Raw genomic sequence first — 25605 nt, 5'->3', positions numbered from 1 at the left:
CTCCCCTCCCTGCATCCAGAGCCAATCCTGGTCCCGAGTGGGAAGCACCCAACATCTTCATCTCGAAGTCTGGTGGCTTGGCTGCTCATGGGGTCCAGAGACTGAGGTTCCCTTTACTCCCTAAGATCCATCCTGGCTTTCTCCTCCTCATCTATTTACCTAGGCTTCAAATCTGGTTCTTGTTGCTGAGTTCTAGAAATATCTCCCTCAATTTATAGGCCCATGCCCTGCCTTGCTTTTGACATTTCTCTTTTAATGTCAAGCCTCTGGACTCGGAACTAAAGTCGGGTGCCTGGGCACTGCAACTGATATTTAGACTATGCAGCCAAGGTCAGCTTCCACAGTTAGCACATGGGGCTGGCCTAGTTCACTGGGCACCTAGTTTCCTGGGATGGTCACTGTCCTGCTGTGAAGTCGCTGCCAACTCTAGACGATTCTCACTGTAAGGTAGCCTTTCCCTTCCCGTTTAAAATTGCATATCTGCCTCCACAAACCCCCTATTTCCTTTTTCTACATTATTTTCCCCCATAACACTTACCTTCTCACAAACACTATGATTTACATCTGATTTATGATTTTTAATTTAATGCCTGGCTTCCCCCACTAGAATATAAATTCAATGAGAGCACATAAATCTCTGTTTGGTTCAGTAATATGTCCTCAACACCTTAATCAGTGTTTTGCATATGGTACATGCCCAACAAATTACTTGTTGAAGGTTGAAAATATGATCAGTCCCCCCCCATTTATAATTATAAATACTGAATGCAAGTAGAAATGGACTGATTGAATCAAATGGAGTGTCCTTTCAGATAAAGTACATCTAAATGACTTTCAAAATTGAGAAGGATTTTCTAGTTCTTGAAAAGGCTGAGCTTGTCTCAGGGTATGAATTCTTACAACCATAAAACACTGTGACCTTTGAGGCTGCATTTAAAATATTCATGCTTCATTTAGATCACACTTAATTTATGACAATTAATTAGCATTACATGAATTAACTGTTTACCATGGTACTTTCTATTCTGTCCAGTGCTATCTAATCCTTAGACCTGACCTAAATGGCCTAAGACTTGCTTGGTATTTAATTAAATTTTTATTGGAAGTAATAATGGAGCAACTGTGTGATCCCAAATGAAAAGCCCATAATAAACAGTTTCTGGATGACAGGCTATTTTAGGTGCCAAAAGACAATCTAATCTTGGTATATCTGGATCAGTTTTTTCTTTAACTCAAAAGAAAATTATTCAAGAAGGCAAACAAACCAAAAACCCTCATGAAATTCTAATGCTTTTTATTCATACTTTCAGTATTAAATTAAAAAGTTACTATTTAATATTTACAAGAATATGATTACTCAAGTATATTTGTGAATGACAAGAATTTAAATGTGACTTCCTTATTTTGTCTTTGTTGCTGAAAAGAGAATGTACAGGTTTATCTCTTTTGGGAACTTAAATCTGTGTATGGTGGTTGTTCAATTTAATGAATACCGAAGGAACTGATACAGGAAGGGAAGGAATGGAGAGACAAAAATGAGGAAAGGGAGAAGCCTTAAATATGTGTCACTAATTTGACCACATTTGTTTTGATAAAACGTTGGTCAAATTTGTTAGTTCAGGCAATTTCTTTCCTCCCTTCCCACATCACGTAACACAATGTGAGAAATTATACAACAGTTTAGAAATGGTTACAGAAGTTAACTATGAGGGTTTATAGCTGAAGCCTGGGAAACCAGGCATCCTCTTTTTGTTTGTTTATTTGTGGAAGTATAGTTGATTTATAATATTGTGTTAGTTTCAGGTATACAGCAAAGTGATTCAGTTTTTTCTCTATATATATTTTTCAGATTCTTTTCCATTATAGGTTATTATAAGTTGTTGAATACAGTTCCCTGTGCTATACAGTAAATCCTTGTTGCTTTTTTTATACGTAGCGGTGTGTATCTGTTAATCCCAAACTCCTAATTTATACCCCTTGCCCTTTCCCCTTTGGTAACCATAAGTTTGTTTTCTATGTCTGTGAGTCTATTTCGTCCTCCTTATAATGATGAGAACCTTGAGGAAAAAATTTATTGTTGGATGTGTGAATCAGAGGAATTCAATCCTCTCTGTCAAGGTCAACACAATTAGCATTTGTCTACAGGAAGAGATGGTTTAATTTGAATGTTTTCCCTTTGACTTGGCTATTGCCATTTTCTCAGTTAAAATTTACTTTGACTCTGTGGGGTGGGGTGAGGGGCTATCTGTTCAAGTCCCTGCCACACAGTCTAGAGAAGACAGGGAATTCAAGAGCCAAGGTGCCACTTTCAGCTCTGCTTTCGACGCCAAACACTGTGTTTAGAGGACTTGGCCATCCTTTGGGATAGCCTCTATTTTTGCCACTCCTCCCAAAATGTCTAGCTCTTTTACTGATTTTAAAATTATACATATTTATGATTAAAAAAAAATTGGAAATTACAGAATAAAAAGCAAAAAATAAAATTATTCACCTATTAACCTACAACTCAGGAATAACAACAGTTAACTTCTACATTTCTTCAATCTCTTTTCTATGGGATACATGTACACACACACAAATACGTACACACACAAATACATGTTCAGATACATATACACACATACATATCATGTTGCATTCTTTTTATTTAGAAATAATCATAGGTTCCTAGTGTCTTGACTTTTTCCACATAGTGTTATATCATGAATATTTCCCCTTTCATTAAAAATTCTTAAAAAATACCATTTTCTGAGACTGTACCTTATGATGGTAGCATTATTTGTAAAAATTACATTATTGGATATTTCTAATTTATGTTATGACAAAATAATTTTAGTCCATAAAAATTAATTTACATTTCTGATCATTTCCTTAGGAAAGATTATTTGAAGTAGGATTTTGGGTTAAAAAGGAGGCTTATTTTAAGGCTATTGAAATATACTGTCAAATTGCTGTGCAGAAAGGGTATATCAACTTAGTCTCACTAGAATTGTACTAGAATCCCAAGTTTTTTCTCATCCTTGACAGCATAAAGCATTATTTTTTTAAAAAATATTTTGCTAGGCCACTGAGCATTTTTGCAATGCGAAGCTGATTGTATTTGTTGGGTAACACTGTTGATAATGGGTTCTAGAATAATTACATAAACTGCAAGAGCAAAGTCATGCCATTTCAGCTTAATTAGAATAGTTAGCTGAAACAGTTGTTATTTTCTAATGCCATCTGCATGGTGTGTACTTTGGTGGCTACTGGGCTAGAAAAAAAGACTGTTAAGATCTTTACAATAACATTTCTAATGCATTTTATTACCTTATTTAATTTTTTCAAAGGAAACATCTCCATCTAAAGGATCTTTACTTCAAGTAATATGTTTTTTTCTCTTATGGAAAAATTTAATCCACAGATACTAAGAAAAAGTTACCCATCTCAAGATAGACCCCTCCCCCCATCTTCAACGCTCCTATATGAAAAGTCAGAATAGACTTTTGACTTTCTCTTAGAAATTGCCTTATTTATGTACCTTAATCTTCTAGAACTAAGCTGAAGAGAGGTAATAAAGTTAATTAAACAGGAGGCAAATGAATATTTAAGAATCAGCATTTATGGAAGCAATTTTAGGCAAATCTATGATTTAACAGAGTTTAGTTTTTGCTCTTTACTCCTCCAAAAAAATTATGGAAAACCTACTATGTGCCAGGCATTTTGCAATATGCTGTTGATACAAAGTGAAAAAGATATAGTCCCTGCTCTCCAAGGGATCACAAATTACAGTAGTCCCCCCTTATCCACGGGGGTACGGTCCAAGACCCCCCAGTAGATGCCTGAAACTGTGGATCATACCAAACCCTATACATACTATGTTTTTCTAATACATATATACCTATAATAAGGTTTAATTTATAAATTAAGTACAGTAAGATATTAACAACAATAATAACAAAATAGAACAATTATAACAATGTACTGTAATTAAAGGTGAATGTAATCTCTCTCTTTCAAAATATCTTATTGTACAAATTTAATGCCTTTTCTATCTTAACTAAGCACTTACCATGTGCTGTGGCTGTAATTTTTGCAGTTTGAGGTGTGACAGCAGAACTAACGTGTATTACTTTTTTCTTCTTTACAATTTCACAAACAGAAGATTTGTTCTTACTGTTCAACCTCAGCATGTGATTTTTTCCTTTCCTTATTGAGAACTTTTACCTTTTCACTTAAAGAAAGTGCTTTACGGCTTGTCTTTGGCATATCCAAATTGCCAGCATCACTACTCTTTCGCTTTGGGGCTGTTATTACGTAAAATAAGGATTACTTGAACATAAGCCCTGCCATATCATGACAGTTGATTTGATAACCAGACGGCCTCTAAGTGACCGACGGGTGGGATAATTTGGACAAAGGGATAATTCACGACAGAGCAGGATGGCACACGATTTCATCATACTCAGAATGGAGCATGATTTAAAACTTATGAATTGTTTATTTCTTTAATTTTTCGTTTAATATTTTTGGCTGACTGTGAGTAACTGAAACCATGGAAAGCAAAATCATGGAATGAAAACTTAAAAGTTAATTATTACCATCATCTATTGAAAACTGGGTGTCAGGCACTTTATCATAGTATTTTTCATGCTTAGAAGATCCCTAATACAGGCATTATTAGCCTTACCCACACACTCACAGTCCTTGGGAACAGTTACTTTATCCCATTTTATATCATATTCTTCATCTGCACAGTTAGAACTGTAACCTACTTTATAGGGTGTTGGGTGGATCCAACGAAATTATAAAGTGTCTAGTCCAGTGTTCTGTATAATAAATATTCTCGCCTCTCCTCTTGTCTTCCTTGAAGCCACTCTGGTAGCAAGTGACCAAACTCTGGATGTCTTTGAAAGGCACCATTGTTTGGAATGAGTAAACTAGGTAGAGGTGACATCATATGGATGAGGGTATACCCAATGAGCCGGCTGCAGACGCCCACAGGTCATTCTGCAAATACCATCAGTAAATGCCGAAGACTATTTTAATGTTAAGGGTTACTTCTTTTAACTTAGGTTTTCTTAGCCCTCCCACTCTACTACTTCCCTAACTCCCATGCCAATGTTAGAAGTTACTGCATATTTTTAAAAAATTTTATTGAAGTATAGTTGATTTACAATGTTGTGTTTAATTTCTGCTGTACAGCAAAGTGATCCAGTTATACATATATATTCTTTACGTATTCTTTTCCATTACGGTTTATCACAGGATATTGAATACAGCTCCCTGTGCTACACAGTAGGACCTTGTTGTTTATCCATCCTATATATACTAGTTTGCATCTGCTAATCTCAAACTCTCAGTCCTTCCCTCCGCCCCCCACCCCACAACCATGAGTCTGTCCTCTATGTTTGTAAGTCTGTTTTTGTTTCATAGATACGTTCATTTGTGTCATATTTTAGATTTCATTTATATGTGATATCATATGGTATTTGTCTTTCTCTTTCTGGCTTAATAGGATAATCTCTAGGTCCATCCATGTTGCTGCAAATGGCATTATTTCATTCTTTTTAATGGCTGAGTAATATTCCATTGTGTATATGTACCACATCTTTATCCATTCATCTGTTAATGAACATATAGGTTGTTTTCATGTCTTGGCTATTGTAAATAGTGCTGCTGTGAACATAGGGGTGCATGAAGTTACTGCATATTTGATTTTGGTATGATCATTTGCTCATGACTTGAGGAAATTCGACCCTTTTCTACAACAGGAAGAAAAGGATTAAGGATAACCAAAGGAGCTGTGTTCTGGCCCTCACTTTCTCAGTTGTCAGTTCCATATGTTCTAAATGGTATCATGGCTTGTTTTAGCACCATGTTGATACTTTCAGAGTTTTATCCTGGCTCCCATGAACACCTGACCAGTAGGTATTTGCAGGATCTCATTAGAACACTAATAGCTACTTACTGAGTACTCACCGTGTAGGAACTCTGAGAGATCTATATTCCTACCTTTACTCACATACACATTCATTCCCTTATTTATAATCATTATCCATATACCCTCAGGATTTTTATAAAAGTCCTAGAAGGAGGGTTATAGAAAATGTCTTAATTATTCCTCATCATGAACACTAATAAAACTATTTGTTTTCCAACTTTGGAAAGGCATTCTTTTTAAGACCTGATGGATTAGATTTTCCATACTTTTTAAAGTTCCCTGTATAACAAAGTTACCGGATAGGAAAGTTTTGTCAGGAAAGTTGATTATTTCTAGTTCATTTAACTGGTGTCTCCTGATGCTGTACCCCCTTGCCTGACTCAGCTAAAGGGTATATGGCAATATCCAGTCAATATTAAAATATATGTCCCAAGGGAATCTCAGATAAGTATTGTGTAGGCAAAAAAAAAATCAAAGTTGAAATCATTTGTAAAACAATTTAGTAAGTATTGCTTCACTTTAAGGATCAAAAATTTGACTTGGCACCTGGATCAGGCTCAATTTCTGTACTTCCTGGAAAATCCCCAAAACAACTCTTGCTTTTAAAGTTGATGCTTCCATAGCTTAAGTTATTTTATCAAGTGTGTTCATCTTCAGTAAGTTTAGTAAGTTTTACCTATAAGTGAGGGCTTAGTCCAACATGCCCTTGTACTCACCTATGAATCTTATGATCCTTCGGAGTAAGGGGTTCAGGTAACAGCATTCTCCGGTCAGAATTGTTTTCTCCTGGGCAATCAGAGATTCTCTGGTTGACTTTATGAAATACATGGATATCTCACCAATAAAAATCTGGAGAAGGAATGTTGAAGAATTGTCAAGTTGGATAGCTGTCTGATAAAAGAGATCAGTAGCTTAAGAAAAAACTCAAAACTTCTGAGGCTTCACAATTACATTAGAAGATATCATGTTGGAGAGATGGAGAGTTATATAGTAATTTGCAGTTAACTCTTCAAAAGAATTAGAGAAAGCAATAATTGATAATTTCAGATAGATTTCAGGCTATAATATTAAATTCTAAAGTCATATAAAACCTAAGCTGAAATAATAAATTGAATAATAGAATCTATGATAAGGCTCACTCAGGCTGGATTTGAATATTTTTAACTGAATGTGTGCATTGCAATGATGCGGAATGACTGGGACAGCCCAGGAGGGCATTATACGCACCCATCGCAATATTACTTCATTATGTGGCAATACTACCATCTTTATTTGAACACATTTGCCTGATCGATATTCTCCTACTCTGAACTGGTTGACTGTCACACCTTTATGATTGGCACCTCTCGTTATCTTGAACTAATACACGTATATTACCATTTAAATCATAATGCCTTTGTGCACATTGTAAGCTTCCTGATGACAGGGACCATATCTTATATTTCTTCATTATGCTTATAGCACCCAGCGCACTGTATTCCCATTTAAAATAAGGATCTGGCATGAGGGAAGTTGTCACCAACTTTGACACTGCCGCGACTGAAGACTGAGAACCTTCAGTGAATAAAAAGTTAATAATTACCACTATCTATTGCAAACTGGGTGTCAAGCACTTTATCATAATAGTTTTCATGGTAACAAAATCCCTAGTGTTGGTAGTATTACCTTTGCTTTACTGGTGAAGAATGAAAGTTCAGTGTAGTTAAGTAACTTACCCTCCAGAGCATACAACTGGCATGTGGAGGCACTGGGATTGGTATTCAGTACAACTGGGTTCCAAAGTCCACATTTACCACCACATCATATGCCACTTTTATTTTCTGAACCCTCATTTCAATATTTCCCCAGAAGAATGTGATCTTATAATTGTTCTTCTTTGCTATGCGTGTGCTTGTGGTTTTAGATAAACTTCATCAATGTTTTAAGAATTCCTATGCCTTATACTCTTCCTATCATTATAGAATATCTGTTTAGATGGATCAAGATGCCAACGTCATGAATGGCACATGAGAGATGGAAGTTATAGAATAGTAAAACTGGAATCGTCTACAGATGTTTTCCCCTTCCTTTTATGAGGGAGGAACCCGAAAGTCTCAGGAACTTGGCCACACACAGCCAGACAGTGTCTGAAGCAGCTCTAGCAGGTGGTCTATAAATAGATACTGTTATCCCATTGTACAGATAAGACACCTGAGGTGTAGAGGGGTTAAATAATTTGTCCAAGGTCGTCACGAATCCTAGCTCTGAAGCCAGGAAAACCTGGCTCCAGAGTCCTTTCTCTTAACTGCTACACTTTTACTCAGCAGTGATGCAATAAAATATTTGTTGAATTTGTGTTTAATGTTGACAACATAGAAAACAAAACAAATGCAATATGCTTTAAACACTAAAAAATGTAGATGATATTAAAGTACAAGATAGAATGGTGTAATGGAAATAGAACTATGGGCAAGTCAGAATGGGATGGAAATTGGCAGGAAAAGACTGAGTTCAGGGTCAGACAGACAAATGATGGGCCAGCATGGATCACCTTGGCAGGTGCTGTCTATGTATGTCTAAGAATATTTTGTGCTTGACGTCCTTTGGAATTAACAATGAGTTGATGCTCCATCAGGTGAAAATATTTGAATAGTTTCGAGAACTCAGCCCTCCCTCTTTTCTTGTTAGACCTATCTCTGCCAAAACAAGGTGCCAAGGGGCTTTGTTTGTCTCCACTGCAATGATGGCACTGCATTACTGTTCTTTATCTTAGTGAACAGATGGGGATAAATTCATGCATAGTCGGGTACATGAAATAGTATTTCCTTGAGGGAGCTTTCTTTGCTCCCACAGACTAGCTTAGGCATTCATGTTGTACGTGAATCTCTTACCTTGTGTTTCTCCTTTCCATTTCTATCACAAATTACAATGATAGTACGATTACATACTATCATTGTTATTCCTTGTTATGGGATGTCCCACATGTCTTATTCCAGTTATGCCCCCAGGGCATAGCCCAGTGTAAGGTACAGAGTAGTTATTCAATGTTGAATGAATTAAGCATATCAGATTAATGCAGGTTTTTTTGAATACAAGTTTAACGAGGTAGACTATAAAGAAACTTTGCCAGGTCCCCTCAGGAAAAGGGAGATCCTGCCTTGTCATTGTTCCCACAACATATTACACAGATCTCTATCCTGACATCTACCCAATTAATTGCAATTATTGTCTGTATGTCCCTCTTCGTTTGACTATGATGTCCTTATGGGAAAGACTTTTGCCCTTCCTTGCGTGGTAACTAGAACAGGGACTGGTATATAGTAGATTCAATCAATATTTGTTGAATGAATAAAAGACTGACTCGTTAGAATATCTATGTATGGGTAGAACCCTCTGACCTTAACTTCTCTGAAGATTTCTCTGCAGGGAATTCCCAATATGGACCAGAAAGCATGCAATTTTTGCTGTACTGCTTAGGAATATAGTAAAAAATTAAGGATTAACTAATACAAAGTAAAGTATCTCTTTTAAACTAAATTTACTCATATACTCATTGTGCATTCAACGATTTTGGAGAGGGAGCACCCATTCTGCCAGGAATTGTTCTAGCATGGGAGACGTAGCTGTGAACAGAGAATAGTGGGGGAGACCACAAACAAATAAACTAGTAAGTATATCATGTGATGTTGTGAAATGACATGATTAAAAAGTAAAGCAGGGAAATGGGATGAAGAGTGGTAAACACATAGGAATAAGAAAAGAAATAAGCATTGCTTGCCTCAGCCATTTCAGAAGCCCAAAACATCCTTACTCTATAAGAGAGAAGAAAATTCTAGAAATTCTCCATTTAGTGAAGGTTGTCACTACTCACACAAGAGGCAAAAAAGCAAGAAAATGTGAGAGAAAATCTACACAAAACATGTTCTTGTTAAAAATACACATGTGCACACATACAGATCTAAACAAAATCACTCCAAGGCATACCAAACAAAACTTGTGAAAAGGGTATGGGGTTCAAATAAATCCATAAGTAAAATGTCCTAAGACTCATGTCAAAGGTGATAAGCAGTATAAGAATTGATACTATTGGGACTTCCCTGGAGGTCCAGTGGTTAAGACTCCATGCTCCCAATGCAGGGGGCCAGGGTTTGATCCCTGGTCAGGGAGCTAGATCCTGCATGCCGCAACTAAAAGATCCCCGCAGCCAAATAAAAAAACCAAAAATCAACAAACAAACAAAAAACAAGAATTGATACTATTGGTCAACAATATTCAAATCACAATTGAGGTATGAAATACAAAAGAAAAAAATCAGAGCAAGGATATATGCTAACCTATATATCTAATTACTGACATAATACTTTGAGTATATTAAGTAATAATGTTTACATAAAGAAGGAAGGAAGAAAGAAAGGGAGGAAGGGGGTCATTTTATAACTTCAAGGTAGGACAGGATTCCTGGTCCATCCATTTCAGACTGTGATGGACGTAAAGGTCGCTGATAAAATAATCCAGCTCTTAGATCTCAGTGAATGGGCTTCATGGATGTTCATTTCACTGCGTTTCTCTGATCACACACAGGGTGCTATTTCTCCATCCACTGGGTTCCATAGTCTCATACAGGGCCTGATTCTGCTTGGAGAGGGAGAGGGAAGATTCTGCATGATAAAGGTAGGGGTCTCTTTTCTTTCCTGCCTGGCCCCAGCTGATGTTGGAAGCCGTCTACACACTGGCAGATTTATGACTCTGGTTCTGGCAATGGTTGGGTTCCTCCATCTGTACCTTTGCCACACACACTCTGCCTCTATCCACCACTCTTTTCAGAGAGCAGCTGGGACATGCGGGACTCTCCATGTGTTCGGCCCTGGCTGTCCTGCCTATTATGGCCTCTCAAACTGTTGGCTAACAAGCATCCTATCACTCATAGCAAATGAGCATACCCTCTGGTGAGAAATGATCAAGGCCAGACTCTAGACCTGGCCATGAACAAACAGCAAGTGAATTCCATTGGTGCATCTCTCATCCCCCAGCTATGCTGGCTACAATCACAAGTGACATGACCTAAGACACTTAGATAACAGTAAATATACTTTTAGTGAGGATAACTCGAAAAATTTGTCTTTCAAATATGGAAACCCAAATGGCAAATAAACAAATAACCCTGGAATATAATACATCAGTTTGGTGTGTTATCTTGCAGACTTCACTTCTTTACAATCTTTAAAGGAGGTCTGATAAGGCATAAATAAGTGATATAAATGCAAAATATTTAGGGGATAGTGTTCAGATTTCAAAATATAAAATCTGCAGAAAAAGTCACTGGAAGATGTATTATAATTTCATATTGTAAGGGGGACTCACTGCATGTTCTATGTGGCTGTCATCATAAAGGGTGTCTAGAATTCCTGGAATATATGTTTTGGGTTCACACATATGCTAGTTGTAGCTCTGGTACTTGGCAATATCAGAGTCATTGCTGTTTCTTGAATGTGGGCTGTTGAGTTGAAATCTCAGCTCCCTCCCTTCTTGATGTGTGACTTTGGGCAGGTAACTGAACCTTTCTGAGCTTCTGTTTTTCTTTTTTTCATGACTTTGAACATGAGGGTAATAACTATATCAGAAAATTATTGAGAGTATTAGAAAATGTATGTCAAAACATCTATAGGTGCTCAAAGAATGTTTGTTGCTTTCACTTACTGGTCAGTCTAGGCAAGAATGTGTATTGAAATTGCTTGAAAAATTGTCCTGGATTAAGAAAACATGGTGTGATTCTAGCTCTGCTCTGCCCCTAACCAGATGTTCGATCTTGGACCACTTGCTTGACCTCTCTGGGCCTAGTTTCTCATCTGTCAGTTTCTTATCTGTTGGACTAGGAGACCTTTAAGTTGCTTTTCCAGCTCCAACATCTTTGCCTTTATAATAGGAACTGACAAGAGAGGGCTGATTAAGGGAACTGAAATCATGTAATTGGGCTTTAATCTCTCTCCTGTTGGTTAAGCTCTCCAGAGCCAGTGTAGTTTCTTGCAATGCTTCTTCCTTCAGCCTTCATTCACTTTTAAAACCCATGGGGCTTTGCCCTCACCAAGTAATCTTCCCTAGAAGCAAAGTGGACACAGCCTGCTCCAGAGTCATCACATTGCCTGATACCTCTGTTACCTGTGTGCCTAAGGACAGCAGAGGCTGGTAGCTCCTCCCTGGATTTCTGTGCGTCATGCTCTGAGGAAGAAGAGAGGGTTCTTTGCATACTTCTCAATATTAATGTCTAAGTAGCTTCAGAGCTTTCAGTCCCAGGGATTTTTGGATGCTTCCAATATCCTCCTTGGGAAGATTCTTTACTTGTGAGCATTTCCAAGAAAGGCAGGCATGGTTTTTGCCGTAGATTTTGTTTAAAAGTGACCCAGGGGATTTTAAATGTACAGACTATGCAGCCAGTCCTGGCTGCCGACGTCTAAATGCTCTGCTTTCATCTTTGCTGATGAGTGCCGGTGACAGCCCAGATCTGCAGAGAGGTTCTGCTCCTCTGACCTGCCGAGCTGTGCTTGGTTCAAGAACTCTTGACTTCTGCTTTTTCACACCTAAGTGTAAGTAAAGGAATTCAGCTCTAGACACTTCCTATGCCTCTCAAAGCTGAACGCTTCAATAGAATCAAGGCCACGTGGATGATGGCATTTTGGAAATCATTCAGCAACTCAGATAATAAATGTTTTGTGGATTGGAGCGTCATTACTGGTCTTAATCCAGGGGTGGCATCTACCCATTCAAAACTCTTTTAAGTTGACACTTGCTATATAATGCAACACCAAGGTGGGACGCTACTTTTCCAAAGCAGGGTATTCTCTTGAGCCTTTTTTTTTTTTTTCTTTCTGGACGGTGGATGCAAGAGAAATGGGAATTTAAAATGAGTTAGCTAAAATACTGCTCTTAACAAAAAGTAAAATGCATTGTGATCACCAAGTAAACTGACCATCACATAATTTTAGGCAAACAGTAGTCTTTTCAAGAAACAAATTATCAAAGCTCCTAACACAATCATCTATTCACCAATCCTTAAAAGGGGCATCTCAAAGGTGGTAAGCAAGTCTCTCCATGGGACGATGTTAAGGGAAAAAATAATCTGTAAAGGAATTTGGAGCACTCATCTGCCACATGGATAGTAAACAGGGAAATGGATATTTTTCTTCAACGTTTTAAAAAAAAAATCCACAACAATTAATGAGGCTATCTATAACCCTTTCCCAGAAAAAAAAGTAAATTGTAATGACTAAGTACATTTGCAACAAAGAAAATGTGTTCACGGTAAAAAAAAAAAAAGTCATGAGATAATGTACAAAAGGGAAAAAGATGTGAATGATGAAGTGTTAAAAAGGGGTTTCAACAGATGAGGTTGTTCAGTACAGGCACCCACACTGTCTCCTTTGCTCTGGCAGCTGCGTCCTTCGCCAGCCAGGCAACAGATGTGCACTTACCCAGGGCCCACTCTGATTCACACTGTGCATTGAGCTTTTGTATTCACTGCAAGAGCTTATGGCCCAGAAACCCCCAGGTGAAGAGTTGCAGTTTCCTCCAGATTGTGTCTTTCTATCAAATTATGCTTGTCTCTTCCTCTCCCAGGAAATTCTAGATGAGTCTTGTGTGTGTGCGCATGCACACTTGCACACAAACTGTGAGCTGTGTCAATTCTCTCAGGCTGGGCGTCGAACGTTCTGCTGCTTCAGTTCTAAATACTCCCATCACTTTGTTGTGAGGCCAAAAAAAGGTTTACTAGCTATTTTCTCATGCCTGTGGTGCTGGGGCTGAGATAAAATAAGGGTAAATCAGATTCTCCACCGGGTTAAATCCTCTTATCCAAACAGGCTCTCTGCCTTTGACTCTGAGTCTGTGAGTTTATTCAGGGGGCCTGAGGCAGTTGTTAGCCAGGGTTTCCACGTTGGTCAGAATGCACCCTGCAGGTTTCCTGGAAGTGTGGGCCAACACTTTTGGCTAAATGGTTCTGGACACAATAAATCCCCCAAGCTCTAACCTTTCCTAAGTCCCCGTACAGCTTTCTCCTGTGTGGCCTTGCCTCAACATGATGCTGATCCTTTCTGACAGCGAAGCACAAAAGGAGAAATAGGAAATGACAGGTCAAGCCCACGGCAGTCTTTTCCCTCATGCCTTTCTTGTGTGTCCCTGCAAGCAGCGCCCATCCTTGGAGACACACGGCAGTTTAGGATGCTAGCTTTTTCTATGGTTAATGTGCTAGAGCAGCGGTCTCCGACCTTTTTGGCACCAGGGACCGGTTTTGCGGAAGACAATTTTTCCACGGATGGTGGGGGGTGGATAGTTCAGGCAGTAATGTGAGTGATGCGGAACGGCAGATGAAGCTTCGCTCGCTCGCCCGCCGCTTACCTCCTGCTGTGCGGCCCGGTTCCTAACAGGCTGACGACCGATACCGGTCCGCGGCCTGGGGTTTGGGGACCCCTGTGCTAGAGAATACACAGAACACCAAGGACGAGTCCAGGTTGAACTACCTTTTTTGAGAATTGCCATTAGTTTGTGTCACATAAGTCACCCCCGAGGAGTCTTGCCTTCTTTCTACTACAGGGAAAATAGGAAATGGGTTTAAGAAGGAGTAAACACACACACACACACACACACACACACACACACACACACACACACACACACACACACACACACACACACACACACACACACACACACACACACACACACACACACACACACACACACACACACACACGACTGCCATTCTGTGAAACACCTGGCCAGGCACAGATTGAACTCCTGAAAGAAAGTCAAGAGAGCGTAGGGAGTTGCGAATCTGACATTTGGAGTCTTCCAATTAGAAGGTTCTTGTTTCATCTCTCAAGGAATATTAGAACCAGAAAGATCTTGGAGATCATTTGGCCCAACCCCACCTTTTACGGATGAGAAATCGAACCCAAAGAGGGAACATGCCTTATCAGAGGTCACACAATTCCCGGGGGCAAAGCCACAACTGGGATCCCTCCCTCTCCTGACAGATCAGGCCTGAGACAGGATGACTGCAGTGTGAGGATAATGAAGGATGCACACGCAGGGGCAGGGGGCGTGCTGAGCTAGGCACTCAGGATCTGTGTGCAAGTGGCCCATAAAAGACTGCTCTAGGATACACCGTATCTCTCCAGGAAGGGGCAGAAGTAAACATGGCTCCTTGCTCCCAGGAGATGTCCCTGAGCATCAGGGGAGTTCTGCCCTCTGTCCTGCCGCTGCTCACTTGTTTTCAGGTCTTGGGGGGAAGATCAAGCACCACAGCAGGGTTTCAAGGTCACTCAGCTCTCTGCCATTAACCCATCAGCTGTAATCAGCGCTGGTTCCTAGCAATGCCCCTCATTCCGGAGGAAAATAAAAGTAGAACCAAATGGGTGGGTAACTGTCCAATTACATACAGAACTAACTGCGACCTTCAGCAAATCACTTAATGTAGCTAAGTCTCAAGTTACAAGTAACGTAGCTAACAACTGGCCCCCTGAATGAACTCACAGACTCAGAGTCAAAAATGAAGGGAATTGGACCACAAACTTTCTCTATGTTCTTTGGGGTGTCTCTTTTCTATTTCACTGGGACGCTGTGAGGATAAAGTAGGCAAGGACTGCAGAGTACAAGTAAATTAAAAGATGTTATTCTTGCCATCATCATTTATGGAATATTCCTCAGCACATATCTTGGAGGCCTGCCATCATTATTGGTCACATTTTTCACCCAGAGAAGCAAAGGAATGGAACGGCTGAATCAGGGTTCCATACTTGAAAACTAGAGTAGAACTGTAGGTCCTTAATACTCAGTTCACTAATCCGTTGGCCATATCCCCATGGCTTCCCATCAGAGCATTTGACCCCATGTCAGTTTGTGTCCTTTGGGGAAAAGGAACTGGTGGAAGATATGTGATCAAAATTTGTAGGCGGGAGAAGAGTTTTTGCTGAAAATCCTAGAATGAAAGATCTATCATTTTTACCCAAAGAGAAGAGAAAATTCATCATAAAGTTCTGTTTTGTTTTTTTGGGCATGTGTGTTTTTGTTGATTAGAATTGTTATTTTTCAAGTCTTATTAAAGATTGGTCATTTCATAATTATGTCAGAAGAACTGGAATGTTTTAAAAATATATCTTTCAATTCGAAAATACTGCATTGATGTAGAATTTAAACATATATATATATAACAGAAGAAAAAAGACTGTACCATTAGCACTCAGAGATAGCAGCTATACATTTTTAGTTTATTTTTTACTAGTCTTTTATGTGTAATTATAAATTTGGGATTATACTTGTAACACACATGGTGTCTTGTTAGGGTCTATTAAATATTCAGACCCACAGACAGCCACATGCTTCACTTGGCACTGGTCCACTTGGGAGGAACAACAGCTTGCCAATAGGGCAGCATCACATGCTCCTCTTTAGCACATGCCCTTGCAGTGGTCCAGCACAGCTCAGGTGCAAGGAGACTGCAGACATATCAGAGGATGCAGGAGCCACCAGCTTAAAAGACACATCATGTCCTATAGGAGTCAATATATGGTATAGAAACTCCATAGACATAGCTTCCAAGTTCCCACATTGGACATGCCAAGTGTCCAGAGTCACTGTACTTGGAAGTCACAGCATGGCACCTTTTCAGGTAATTATAGTTCTCTGGGTCCAGATGCAATTCACCAATCGGGTTAATTTTGCCTAGTAACATAGCTGATACATATCTTTTTCTAAGGAAACAGAACTAGAAAACTAAGGGAACTTCAAATTCTCTTATAGAAGAGAAAAACTTTTATCTGCAATACTATATACAATTTTTTAGCCTTCATAAAAATCATTTCACTAAATCTCAAGCATGTTTCTTTGCTATTAGAGGTGTTTCAGAAACATGACTGCCCGAAATGTGTTTAGACAATCCTCTAATGCTGTGTATTTAGCCAAGTTTTCCTTCCACTCTTAAAACTATCACTGAAAACAAAAACAAAAACAAAAACAAAAAACCAAAAAAAAAACTATCACTGACATGAACATCCCTATATAACAAATCTTTGTATTTATATAAAACTCTGGTTATCTCTTTAACATAAATTCAGGGCATGGAATTAATGACTGGGTCTGAAGTTGATAAAACTCTCAGTACATCTCGACCAGCTGCTCTTCAGAAAGAAAATGTCAGTTTACATTTGAATTGTATGAAGGTATCTGCACCTTTAACAACACGGGTTAAACTTTAAAACATTTGCCAAACTTAGATGGGAAAAATGCTGTATTTAAAATAATTTTTCTTTGATAATTGATGAGTTTAGAAATGTTTATATGCATACAGTCAATTTATTGTTGTTAATTGTCTATTTTTGTCCTTTCTAATTTTTATTTTGGGAAGCTCATCTTTTTAAGTATTAGGAATATTTACATTGGAGTCTCATGCTGCAAATTTTTTTTGCAGTCTTTATTTACTTTTTCTTTCGGTAGAAATGCTTATTTTCAGGTAGACAAATCTATCAATCCTTTTCTATCTGCCTGCAACAACATTCCTAATTGAGGATGCTTCTGTGGGTGTGTATGTAGACTTTCTAAGTGTTTGAAATCCACATTTTTCTCACCTCATAATGTGCATTGAAAAGCTTTCCACCTATTTTAAGGCTCTGGAACAGTTTACATAGTTATGGGTTTTCTTTTTTTTGATTAATTAATTAATTAATTAACTTTTGGCTGCATTGGGTCTTTGTTGCTGTGCACGGGCTTTCTCTAGCTGCGGCGAGCGGGGGCTACTCTTCGTTGCGGTGCACGGGCTTCTCATTGCGGTAGCTTCTCTTGCTGTGGAGCATGGGCTCTAGGCGCGTGGGCTTCAGTAGATGTGGCATACGGGCTCAGTAGTTGTGGCACGCAGGCTCAGTAGTTGTGGCACACGGGCTTAGTTGCTCCGCGGCATGTGGGATCTTCCCAGACCAGGGTTTGAACCCGTGTCCCCTGCGTTGGCAGGTGGACTCTCAACCACTGCGCCACCAGGGAAGCCCAGCTATGGGTTTTCTATCCCTTGAAAGTTTGAAGGAATTTATACTATAGTTATGTGTCCCCAGTACTATTTTGTGCAATAAATTTTAGACATGTTTAAAAATTTGTATTCATTTATTCAGCTTTTCTACATTTTTAAAGGCATTGTTAGTAAGTTATCTTTTCATAGAATATTATAAATTTTATTGAGAAGTAAGCATGTATTGGCACCGAATTGAACATACAATTTAAATAAAACTACAGTGTAGACTCTAAAGGTTTATATATTTTTGCTTATATATTCTTTTTTTTTCTTGACTTTTTTTTTATTGGAGTATAATTGCTTTACAATGGTGTGTTAGTTTCTGCTTTATAACAAAGTGAATCAGTTATACATATACATATGTTCCCATATCTCTTGCATCTTCCTCCCTCCCACCCTCCCTATTCCACCCCTCTAGGTGATCACAAAGCACCGAGCTGATCTCCCTGTGCTATGCGGCTGCTTCCCAGTAGCTATCTATTTTACGTTTGGTAGTGTATATATGTCCATGCCACTCTCTCACTGTGTCACAGCTTACCCTTCCCCCTCCCCATATCCTCAAGTCCATTCTCTAGTAGGTCTGTGTCTTTATTCCCATCTTACCACTAGGTTCTTCATGACCCTTTTTTTTTCTTTTTTTCCCTTAGATTCCATATATATGTGTTAGCATACAGTATTTGTTTTTCTCTTTCTGACTTACTTCACTCTGTATGACAGACTCTAGGTCCGTCCACCTCACTACAAATAACTCCATTTCATTTCTTTTTATGGCTGAGTAATATTCCATTGTATATATGTGCCACATCTTCTTTATCCATTCATCCGATGATGGACACTTAGGTTGCTTCCACGTCCTGGCTAGTGTAAATAGAGCTGCAATGAACATTTTGGTACATGACTCTTTTTGAATTATGGTTTTATCAGGGTATATGCCCAGTACTGGGATTGCTGGGTTGTATGGTAGTTGTATTCTTAGTTTTTTAAGGAACCTCCATACTGTTCTCCATAGTGGCTGTATCAATTTACATTCCCACCAACAGTGCAAGAGGGTTCCCTTTTCTCCACACCCTCTCCAGCATTTATTGTTTCTAGATTTTTTGATGATGGCCATTCTGACTGGTGTGAGATGATATCTCATTGTAGTTTTGATTTGCATTTCTCTAATGATTAATGATGTTGAGCATTCTTTCATGTGTTTGTTGGCAATCTGTATATCTTCTTTGGAGAAATGTCTATTTAGGTCTTCTGCCCATTTTTGGATTGAGTTGTTTGTTTTTTTGTTATTGAGCTGCATGAGCTGCTTGTAAATCTTGGAGATTAATCCTTTGTCAGTTGCTTCATTTACAAATATTTTCTCCCATTCTGAGGGTTGTCTTATGGTCTTGTTTATGGTTTCCTTTGCTGTGCAAAAGCTTTTAAGTTTCATTAGGTCCCACTTCTTTATTTTTGTTTTTATTTCCATTTCTCTAGGAGGTGGGTCAAAAAGGATCTTGCTGTGATTTACGTCATAGAGTGTTCTGCCTATGTTTTCCTCTAAGAGTTTTATAGTGTCTGGCCTTACGTTTAGGTCTTTAATCCATTTTGAGTTTATTTTTGCGTATGGTGTTAGGGAGTGTTCTAATTTCATACTTTTACATGTAGCTGTCCAGTTTTCCCAGCACCACTTACTGAAGAGGCTGTCTTTTCTCCACTGTATATGCTTGCCTCCTTTATCAAAGATAAGGTGACCATATGTGTGTGGGTTTATCTCTGGGCTTTCTATCTTGTTCCATTGATCTTTATTTCTGTTCTTGTGCCAGTACCAAACTGTCTTGATTACTGTAGCTTTGTAGTATAGTGTGGAGTCAGGGAGCCTGATTCCTCCAGGTCCATGTTTCGTTCTCAAGACTGCTTTGGCTATTCGGGGTCTTTTGTGTTTCCATACAAATTGTGAAATTTTTTGTTCTAGTTCTGTGAAAAATGCCAGTGGTAGTTTGATAGGGATTGCATTGAATCTGTAGATTGCTTTGGGTAGTAGAGTCATTTTCACAATGTTGATTCTTCCAATCCAAGAACATGGTATATCTCTCCATCTGTTGGTATCATCTTTAATTTCTTTCATCAGTGTCTTATAATTTTCTGCATACAGGTCTTTTGTCTCCTTAGGTAGGTTTATTCCTAGATATTTTATTCTTTTTGTTGCAATGGTAAATGGGAGTGTTTTCTTAATTTCACTTTCAGATTTTTCATCATTAGTGTATAGGAATGCAAGAGATTTCTGTGCATTAATTTTCTATCCTGCAACTTTACCAAATTCATTGATTAGCTCTAGTAGTTTTCGCGTGGCAGTTTTAGGATTCTCTATGTATAGTATCATGTCATCTGCAAACAGTGACAGCTTTACTTCTTCTTTTCCAATTTGGATTCCTTTTATTTCTTTTTCTTCTCTGATTGCTGTGGCTAAAACTTCCAAAACTATGTTGAATAACAGTGGTGAGAGTGGGCAACCTTGTCTTGTTCCTGATCTTAGTGGAAATGGTTTCAGTTTTTCACCATTGAGGACGATGTTGGCTGTGGGTTTGTCATATATGGCCTTTATTATATTGAGGAAAGTTCCCTCTATGCCTACTTTCTGCAGGGCTTTTATCATAAATGGGTGTTGAATTTTGTCGAAAGCTTTCTCTGCATCTATTGAGATGATCATATGGTTTTTCTCCTTCAATTTGTTAATATGGTGTATCACGTTGATTGATTTGCATATATTGAAGAATCCTTGCATTCCTGGAATAATCCCCACTTGATCATGGTGTATGATCCTTTTAATGTGCTGTTGGATTCTGTTTGCTAGTATTTTGTTGAGGATTTTTGCATCTATGTTCATCAGTGATATTGGCCTGTAGTTTTCTTTCTTTGTGACATCTTTGTCTGGTTTTGGTATCAGGGTGATGGTGGATTCGTAGAATGAGTTGGGGAGTGTTCCTCCCTCTGAAATATTTTGGAAGAGTTTGAGAAGGATGGGTGTTAGCTTTTCTCTAAATGTTTGATATAATTCGCCTGTGAAGCCATCTGCTCCTGGGCTTTTGTTTGTTGGAAGATTTTTAATCACAGTTTCAATTTCAGTGCTTGTGATTGGTCTGTTCATATTTTCTATTTCTTCCTGGTTCAGTCTCAGCAGGTTGTGCATTTCTAAGAATCTGTCCATTTCTTCCAGGTTGTCCATTTTATTGGCATAGAGTTGCTTGTAGTAATCTCTCATGATCCTTTGTATTTCTGCAGTGTCAGTTGTTACTTCTCCGTTTTCATTTCTAATTCTATTGATTTGAGTCTTCTCCCTTTTTTTCTTGATGAGTCTGGCTAATGGTTTATCAATTTTGTTTATCTTCTCAAAGAACCAGCTTTTAGTTTTATTGCTCTTTCCTATTGTTTCCTTCATTTCTTTTTCATTTATTTCTGATCTGATCTTTATGATTTCTTTCCTTCTGCTAACCTTGGGGTTTTTTTGTTCTTCTTTCTCTAATTGCTATAGGTGCAAGGTTAGGTTGTTTATTTGAGATGTTTCCTGTTTCTTAAGGTAGGATTGTATTGCTATAAACTTCCCTCTAAGAACTGCTTTTGTTGCATTCCATAGGTTTTGGGTCATCGTGTCTCCATTGTCATTTGTTTTTAGGTATTTTTTGATTTCCCCTTTGATTTCTTCAGTGATCACTTCATTATTAAGTAGTGTATTGTTTAGCCTCCATGTGTTTGTATTTTTTACAGATCTTTTCCTGTAATTGATATCTAGTCTCATAGTGTTGTGGTCGGAAAAGATACTTGATACGATTTCAATTTTCTTAAATTTACCAAGGCTTGATTTGTGACCCAAGATATGATCTATCCTGGAGAATGTTCCATGAGCACTTGAGAAAAATGTGTATTCTGTTGTTTTTGGGTGGAATGTCCTATAAATATCAATTAAGTCCATCTTGTTTAATGTATCATTTAAAGCTTGTGTTTCCTTATTTATTTTCATTTTGGATGATCTGTCCATTGGTGAAAGCGGGGTGTTAAAGTCCCCTACTATGATTGTGTTACTGTCGATTTCCCCTTTATGGCTGTTAGTATTTGCCTTATGTATTGAGGTGCTCCTATGTTGGGTGCATAAATATTTACAATTGTTATATCTTCTTCTTGGATCGATCCCTTGATCATTATGTAGTGTCCTTCTTTGTCTCTTGTAATAGTCTTTAATTTAAAGTCTATTTTGTCTGATATGAGAACTCCTACTCCAGCTTTCTTTTGATTTCCATTTGCATGGAATATCTTTTTCCATCCCCTCACTTTCAGTCTGTATGTGTCCCTAGGTCTGAAGTGGGTCTCTTGTAGACAGCATATATACGAGTCTTGTTTTTGTATCCATTCAGCCAGTCTGTGTCTTTTGGTGGGAGCATTTAATCCATTTACATTTAAGGTAATTATCGATATGTATGTTCTTATTCCCATTTTCTTAAATGTTTTGGGTTTATTATTGTAGGTGTTTTCCTTCTCTTGTGTTTCTTGCCTAGAGAAGTTCCTTTAGCATTTGTTGTAAAGCTGGTTTGGTGGTGCTGAACTCTCTCAGCTTTTGCTTGTCTGTAAAGGTTTTAATTTCTCCATCAAATCTGAATGAGATCCTTGCTGGGTAGAATAATCTTGGTTGTAGGTTTTTCTCCTTCATCACTTTAAATATGTCCTGCCACTCCCTTCTGGCTTGCAGAGTTTCTGCTGAAAGATCAGCTGTTAACCTTGTGTGTTGTTTGTTGTTTTTCCCTTGCTGCTTTTAATATGTTTTCTTTATATTTAATTTTTGATAGTTTGATTAATATGTGTCTTGGCATGTTTCTCCTTGGATTTATCCTGTATGGGACTCTCTGTGCTTCCAGGACTTGATTAACTATTTCCTTTCCCATATTAGGGAAGTTTTCAACTATAATCTCTTCAAATATTTTCTCAGTCCTTTCTTTTTCTCTTCTTCTTCTGGGACCCCTATAGTTCGAATGTTGGTGCATTTAATGTTGTCCCAGAGGTCTCTGAGACTGTCCTCAGTTCTTTTCATTCTTTTTTCTTTATTCTGCTCTGCAGTAGTTATTTCCACTATTTTATCTTCCAGGTCACTTATCCATTCTTCTGCCTCAGTTATTCCGCTATTGATCTCTTCTCGAGTATTTTTAATTTCATTTATTGTGTTGTTCATCATTGCTTGGTTCCTCTTTAGTTCTTCTAGGTCCTTGTTAAATGTTTCTTGCATTTTGTCTATTCTATTTCCAAGATTTTGGATCACCTTTACTATCATTATTCTGAATTCTTTTTCAGGTAGACTGCCTATTTCCTCTTCATTTGTTAGGTTTGGTGTATTTTTACCTTGCTCCTTCATCTGCTGTGTGTTTTTCCGTCTTCTCATTTTGCTTATCTTACTGTGTTTAGGGTCTCCTTTTCACAGGCTGCAGGTTCGTAGTTCCCGTTGTTTTTGGTATCTGTCCCCAGTGGCTAAGGTTGGTTCAGTGGGTTGTGTAGGCTTCCTGGTGGAGGGGACGAGTGCCTGTGTTCTGGTGGATGAGGCTGGATCTTGTCTTTCTGGTGGGCAGGTCCACGTCTGGTGGTGTGTTTTGGGGTGTCTGTGGCCTTATTATGATTTTAGGCAGCCTCTCTGCTAATGGATGGGGCTGTGTTCCTGTCTTGCTAGTTGTTTGGCATAGGGTGTCCAGCACTGTAACTTGCTGGTCATTGAGTGAAGCTGGGTCTTGGAGTTGAGATGGAGATCTCTGAGAGATTTTCGCCGTTTGGTATTACATGGAGCTGGGAGGTCGCTTGTGGACCAGTGTCCTGAGCTTGGCTCTCTCACCTCTGAGGTGCAGCCCTGACGCCTGGTTGGAGCACCAAGAGCCTTTCATCTACACGGCTCAGAATAAAAGGGAGAGAAAATAGAAAGAAAGAAAGAAAGAAAGAGGATAAAATAAAATAAAATAAAGTAAGATAAAATAAAATAAAGTTATTAAAATAAAAAATAATTATTAAGAAAAAAATTTTTTAAAGTAAAAAATAAACAAAAAAAATGGATGGACAGAACCCTAGGACAAACGGTGAAAGCAAAGCTATACAGACAAAATCTCACACAGAAGCATACACATACACACTCACAAAAAGAGGAAAAGGGGAAAAAATAGTATATCTTGCTCCCAAAGCCCACCTCCTCAATTTGGGTTGATTCGTTGTCTATTCAGGTATTCCACAGATGCAGGTACATCAAGTTGTTTGTGGAGATTTAATCCACTGCTCCTGAGGCTGCTGGGAGAGATTTCCCTTTCTCTTCTTTGTTCGCACAGCTCCCGGGGTTCAGCTTTGGATTTGGACCCACCTCTGCATGTAGGTTGCCTGAGGGCGTCTGTTCTTCGCTCAGACAGGACGGGGTTAAAGGAGCAGCTGATTCGGGGGCTCTGGCTCACTCAGGCAGGGGGGAGGGAGGGGTACGGATGCGGGGCGAGCCTGCGGCGTCAGAGGCCGGCGTGACGTTGCACCAGCCTGAGGCGCGCAGTGCGTTCTCCCGGGGAAGTTGTCCCCGGATCACGGGACCCTGGCAGTGGCGGGCCGCACAGGCTCCCGGGAGGGGAGGTGTGGAGAGTGACCTGTGCTTGCACAGAGGCTTCTTGGTGGCAGCAGCAGCAGCCTTAGCGTCTCACGCCCATCTCTGGGGTCCGCGCTGATAGCCGCGGCTTGCGCCTGTCTCTGGAGCTCCTTTAAGCGGCGCTCTGAATCCCCTCTCCTCGCACACCAGGAAACAAAGAGGGAAGAAAAAGTCTCTTGCCTGTTCGGCAGCTACAGACTTTTTCCCGGACTCCCTCCCGGCCAGCTGTGGCGCACTAGCCCCCTTCAAGCTGTGTTCACGCCGCCAACCCCAGTCCTCTCTCTGCGATCCGACCGAAGCCCGAGCCTCAGCTCCCAGCCCCGCCTGCCCCGGCGGGTGAGCAGACAAGCCTCTCGGGCTGGTGAGTGCTGGTCGGCACCGATCCTCTGTGCGGGAATCTCTCCGCTTTGCCCTCCGCACCCCTGTGGCTGCGCCCTCCTCCGTGGCTCCAAAGCTTCCCTCCTCCGCCACCCGCAGTCTCTGCCCGCAAAGGGGCTTCCTAGTGTGTGGAAACCTTTCCTCCTTCACAGCTGCCTCCCAGAGGTGCAGGTCCCGTCCCAATTCTTTTGTCTCTGTTTTTTCTTTTTTCTTTTGCCCTACCCAGGTATGTGGGGAGTTTCTTGCCTTTGGGAGGTCTGAGGTCTTCTGCCAGCGTTCAGTGGGTGTTCTGTAGGAGCAGTTCCACGTGTAGATGTATTTCTGATGTATCTGTGGGAAGGAAGGTGATCTCCACATCTTACTCTTCCGCCATCTTCTCCTCTCCGACTTTTTTTTTTTAACTTTTGCCTTTCTTATATTAGACTAACCAGGGGGTTGTACATTTTACTTATTAATCCTATTGTTTTCTGATTCACTGATTTTTCATAATTTTTATTGATCTGTTTCCCTTGCTTTCCTTAGGTGTTTTTGTTTTTTTGCTTTTTGTTTTTTAAAGGGAAAAAACTCTCTGTAATTACAAAAAGTAATTGCAAGAGAACCTAGGCAATGATGTTTCCTGGGGGCTGGGAAGAAGAGAGGAAAATATGTTAGTTAGTC

General features: G+C 39.3%; 1 protein-coding gene and 1 long non-coding RNA gene across 7 annotated transcripts in view; one reads left to right on the top strand and one right to left on the bottom strand.

The window, feature by feature from the left end:
- Positions 1 to 25605, bottom strand: part of PLPPR1 (phospholipid phosphatase related 1) — a 278398-nt gene that overhangs the window by 29607 nt on the left and 223186 nt on the right. For all 4 annotated transcript variants that reach the window (XM_036854367.1, XM_036854370.1, XM_036854366.1 and 1 more), the window contains one exon: positions 6640 to 6772. In XM_036854367.1, coding sequence (XP_036710262.1) covers positions 6640 to 6772 — 133 coding nt within the window. The remainder of the gene's footprint in view (positions 1 to 6639; positions 6773 to 25605) is intronic.
- LOC118896513 overlaps positions 1 to 25605 on the top strand; it is a 104369-nt gene that overhangs the window by 33563 nt on the left and 45201 nt on the right. The window lies entirely within an intron of this gene.

The sequence above is a fragment of the Balaenoptera musculus genome, chromosome 6 (genome assembly GCF_009873245.2).
Source record: "Balaenoptera musculus isolate JJ_BM4_2016_0621 chromosome 6, mBalMus1.pri.v3, whole genome shotgun sequence".
NCBI classification, from domain to species: Eukaryota; Metazoa; Chordata; class Mammalia; order Artiodactyla; family Balaenopteridae; genus Balaenoptera; species Balaenoptera musculus.
The sequence above is the reverse complement of the archived record's forward strand: the minus strand, read 5'-3'. Positions and strand labels throughout refer to the sequence as shown.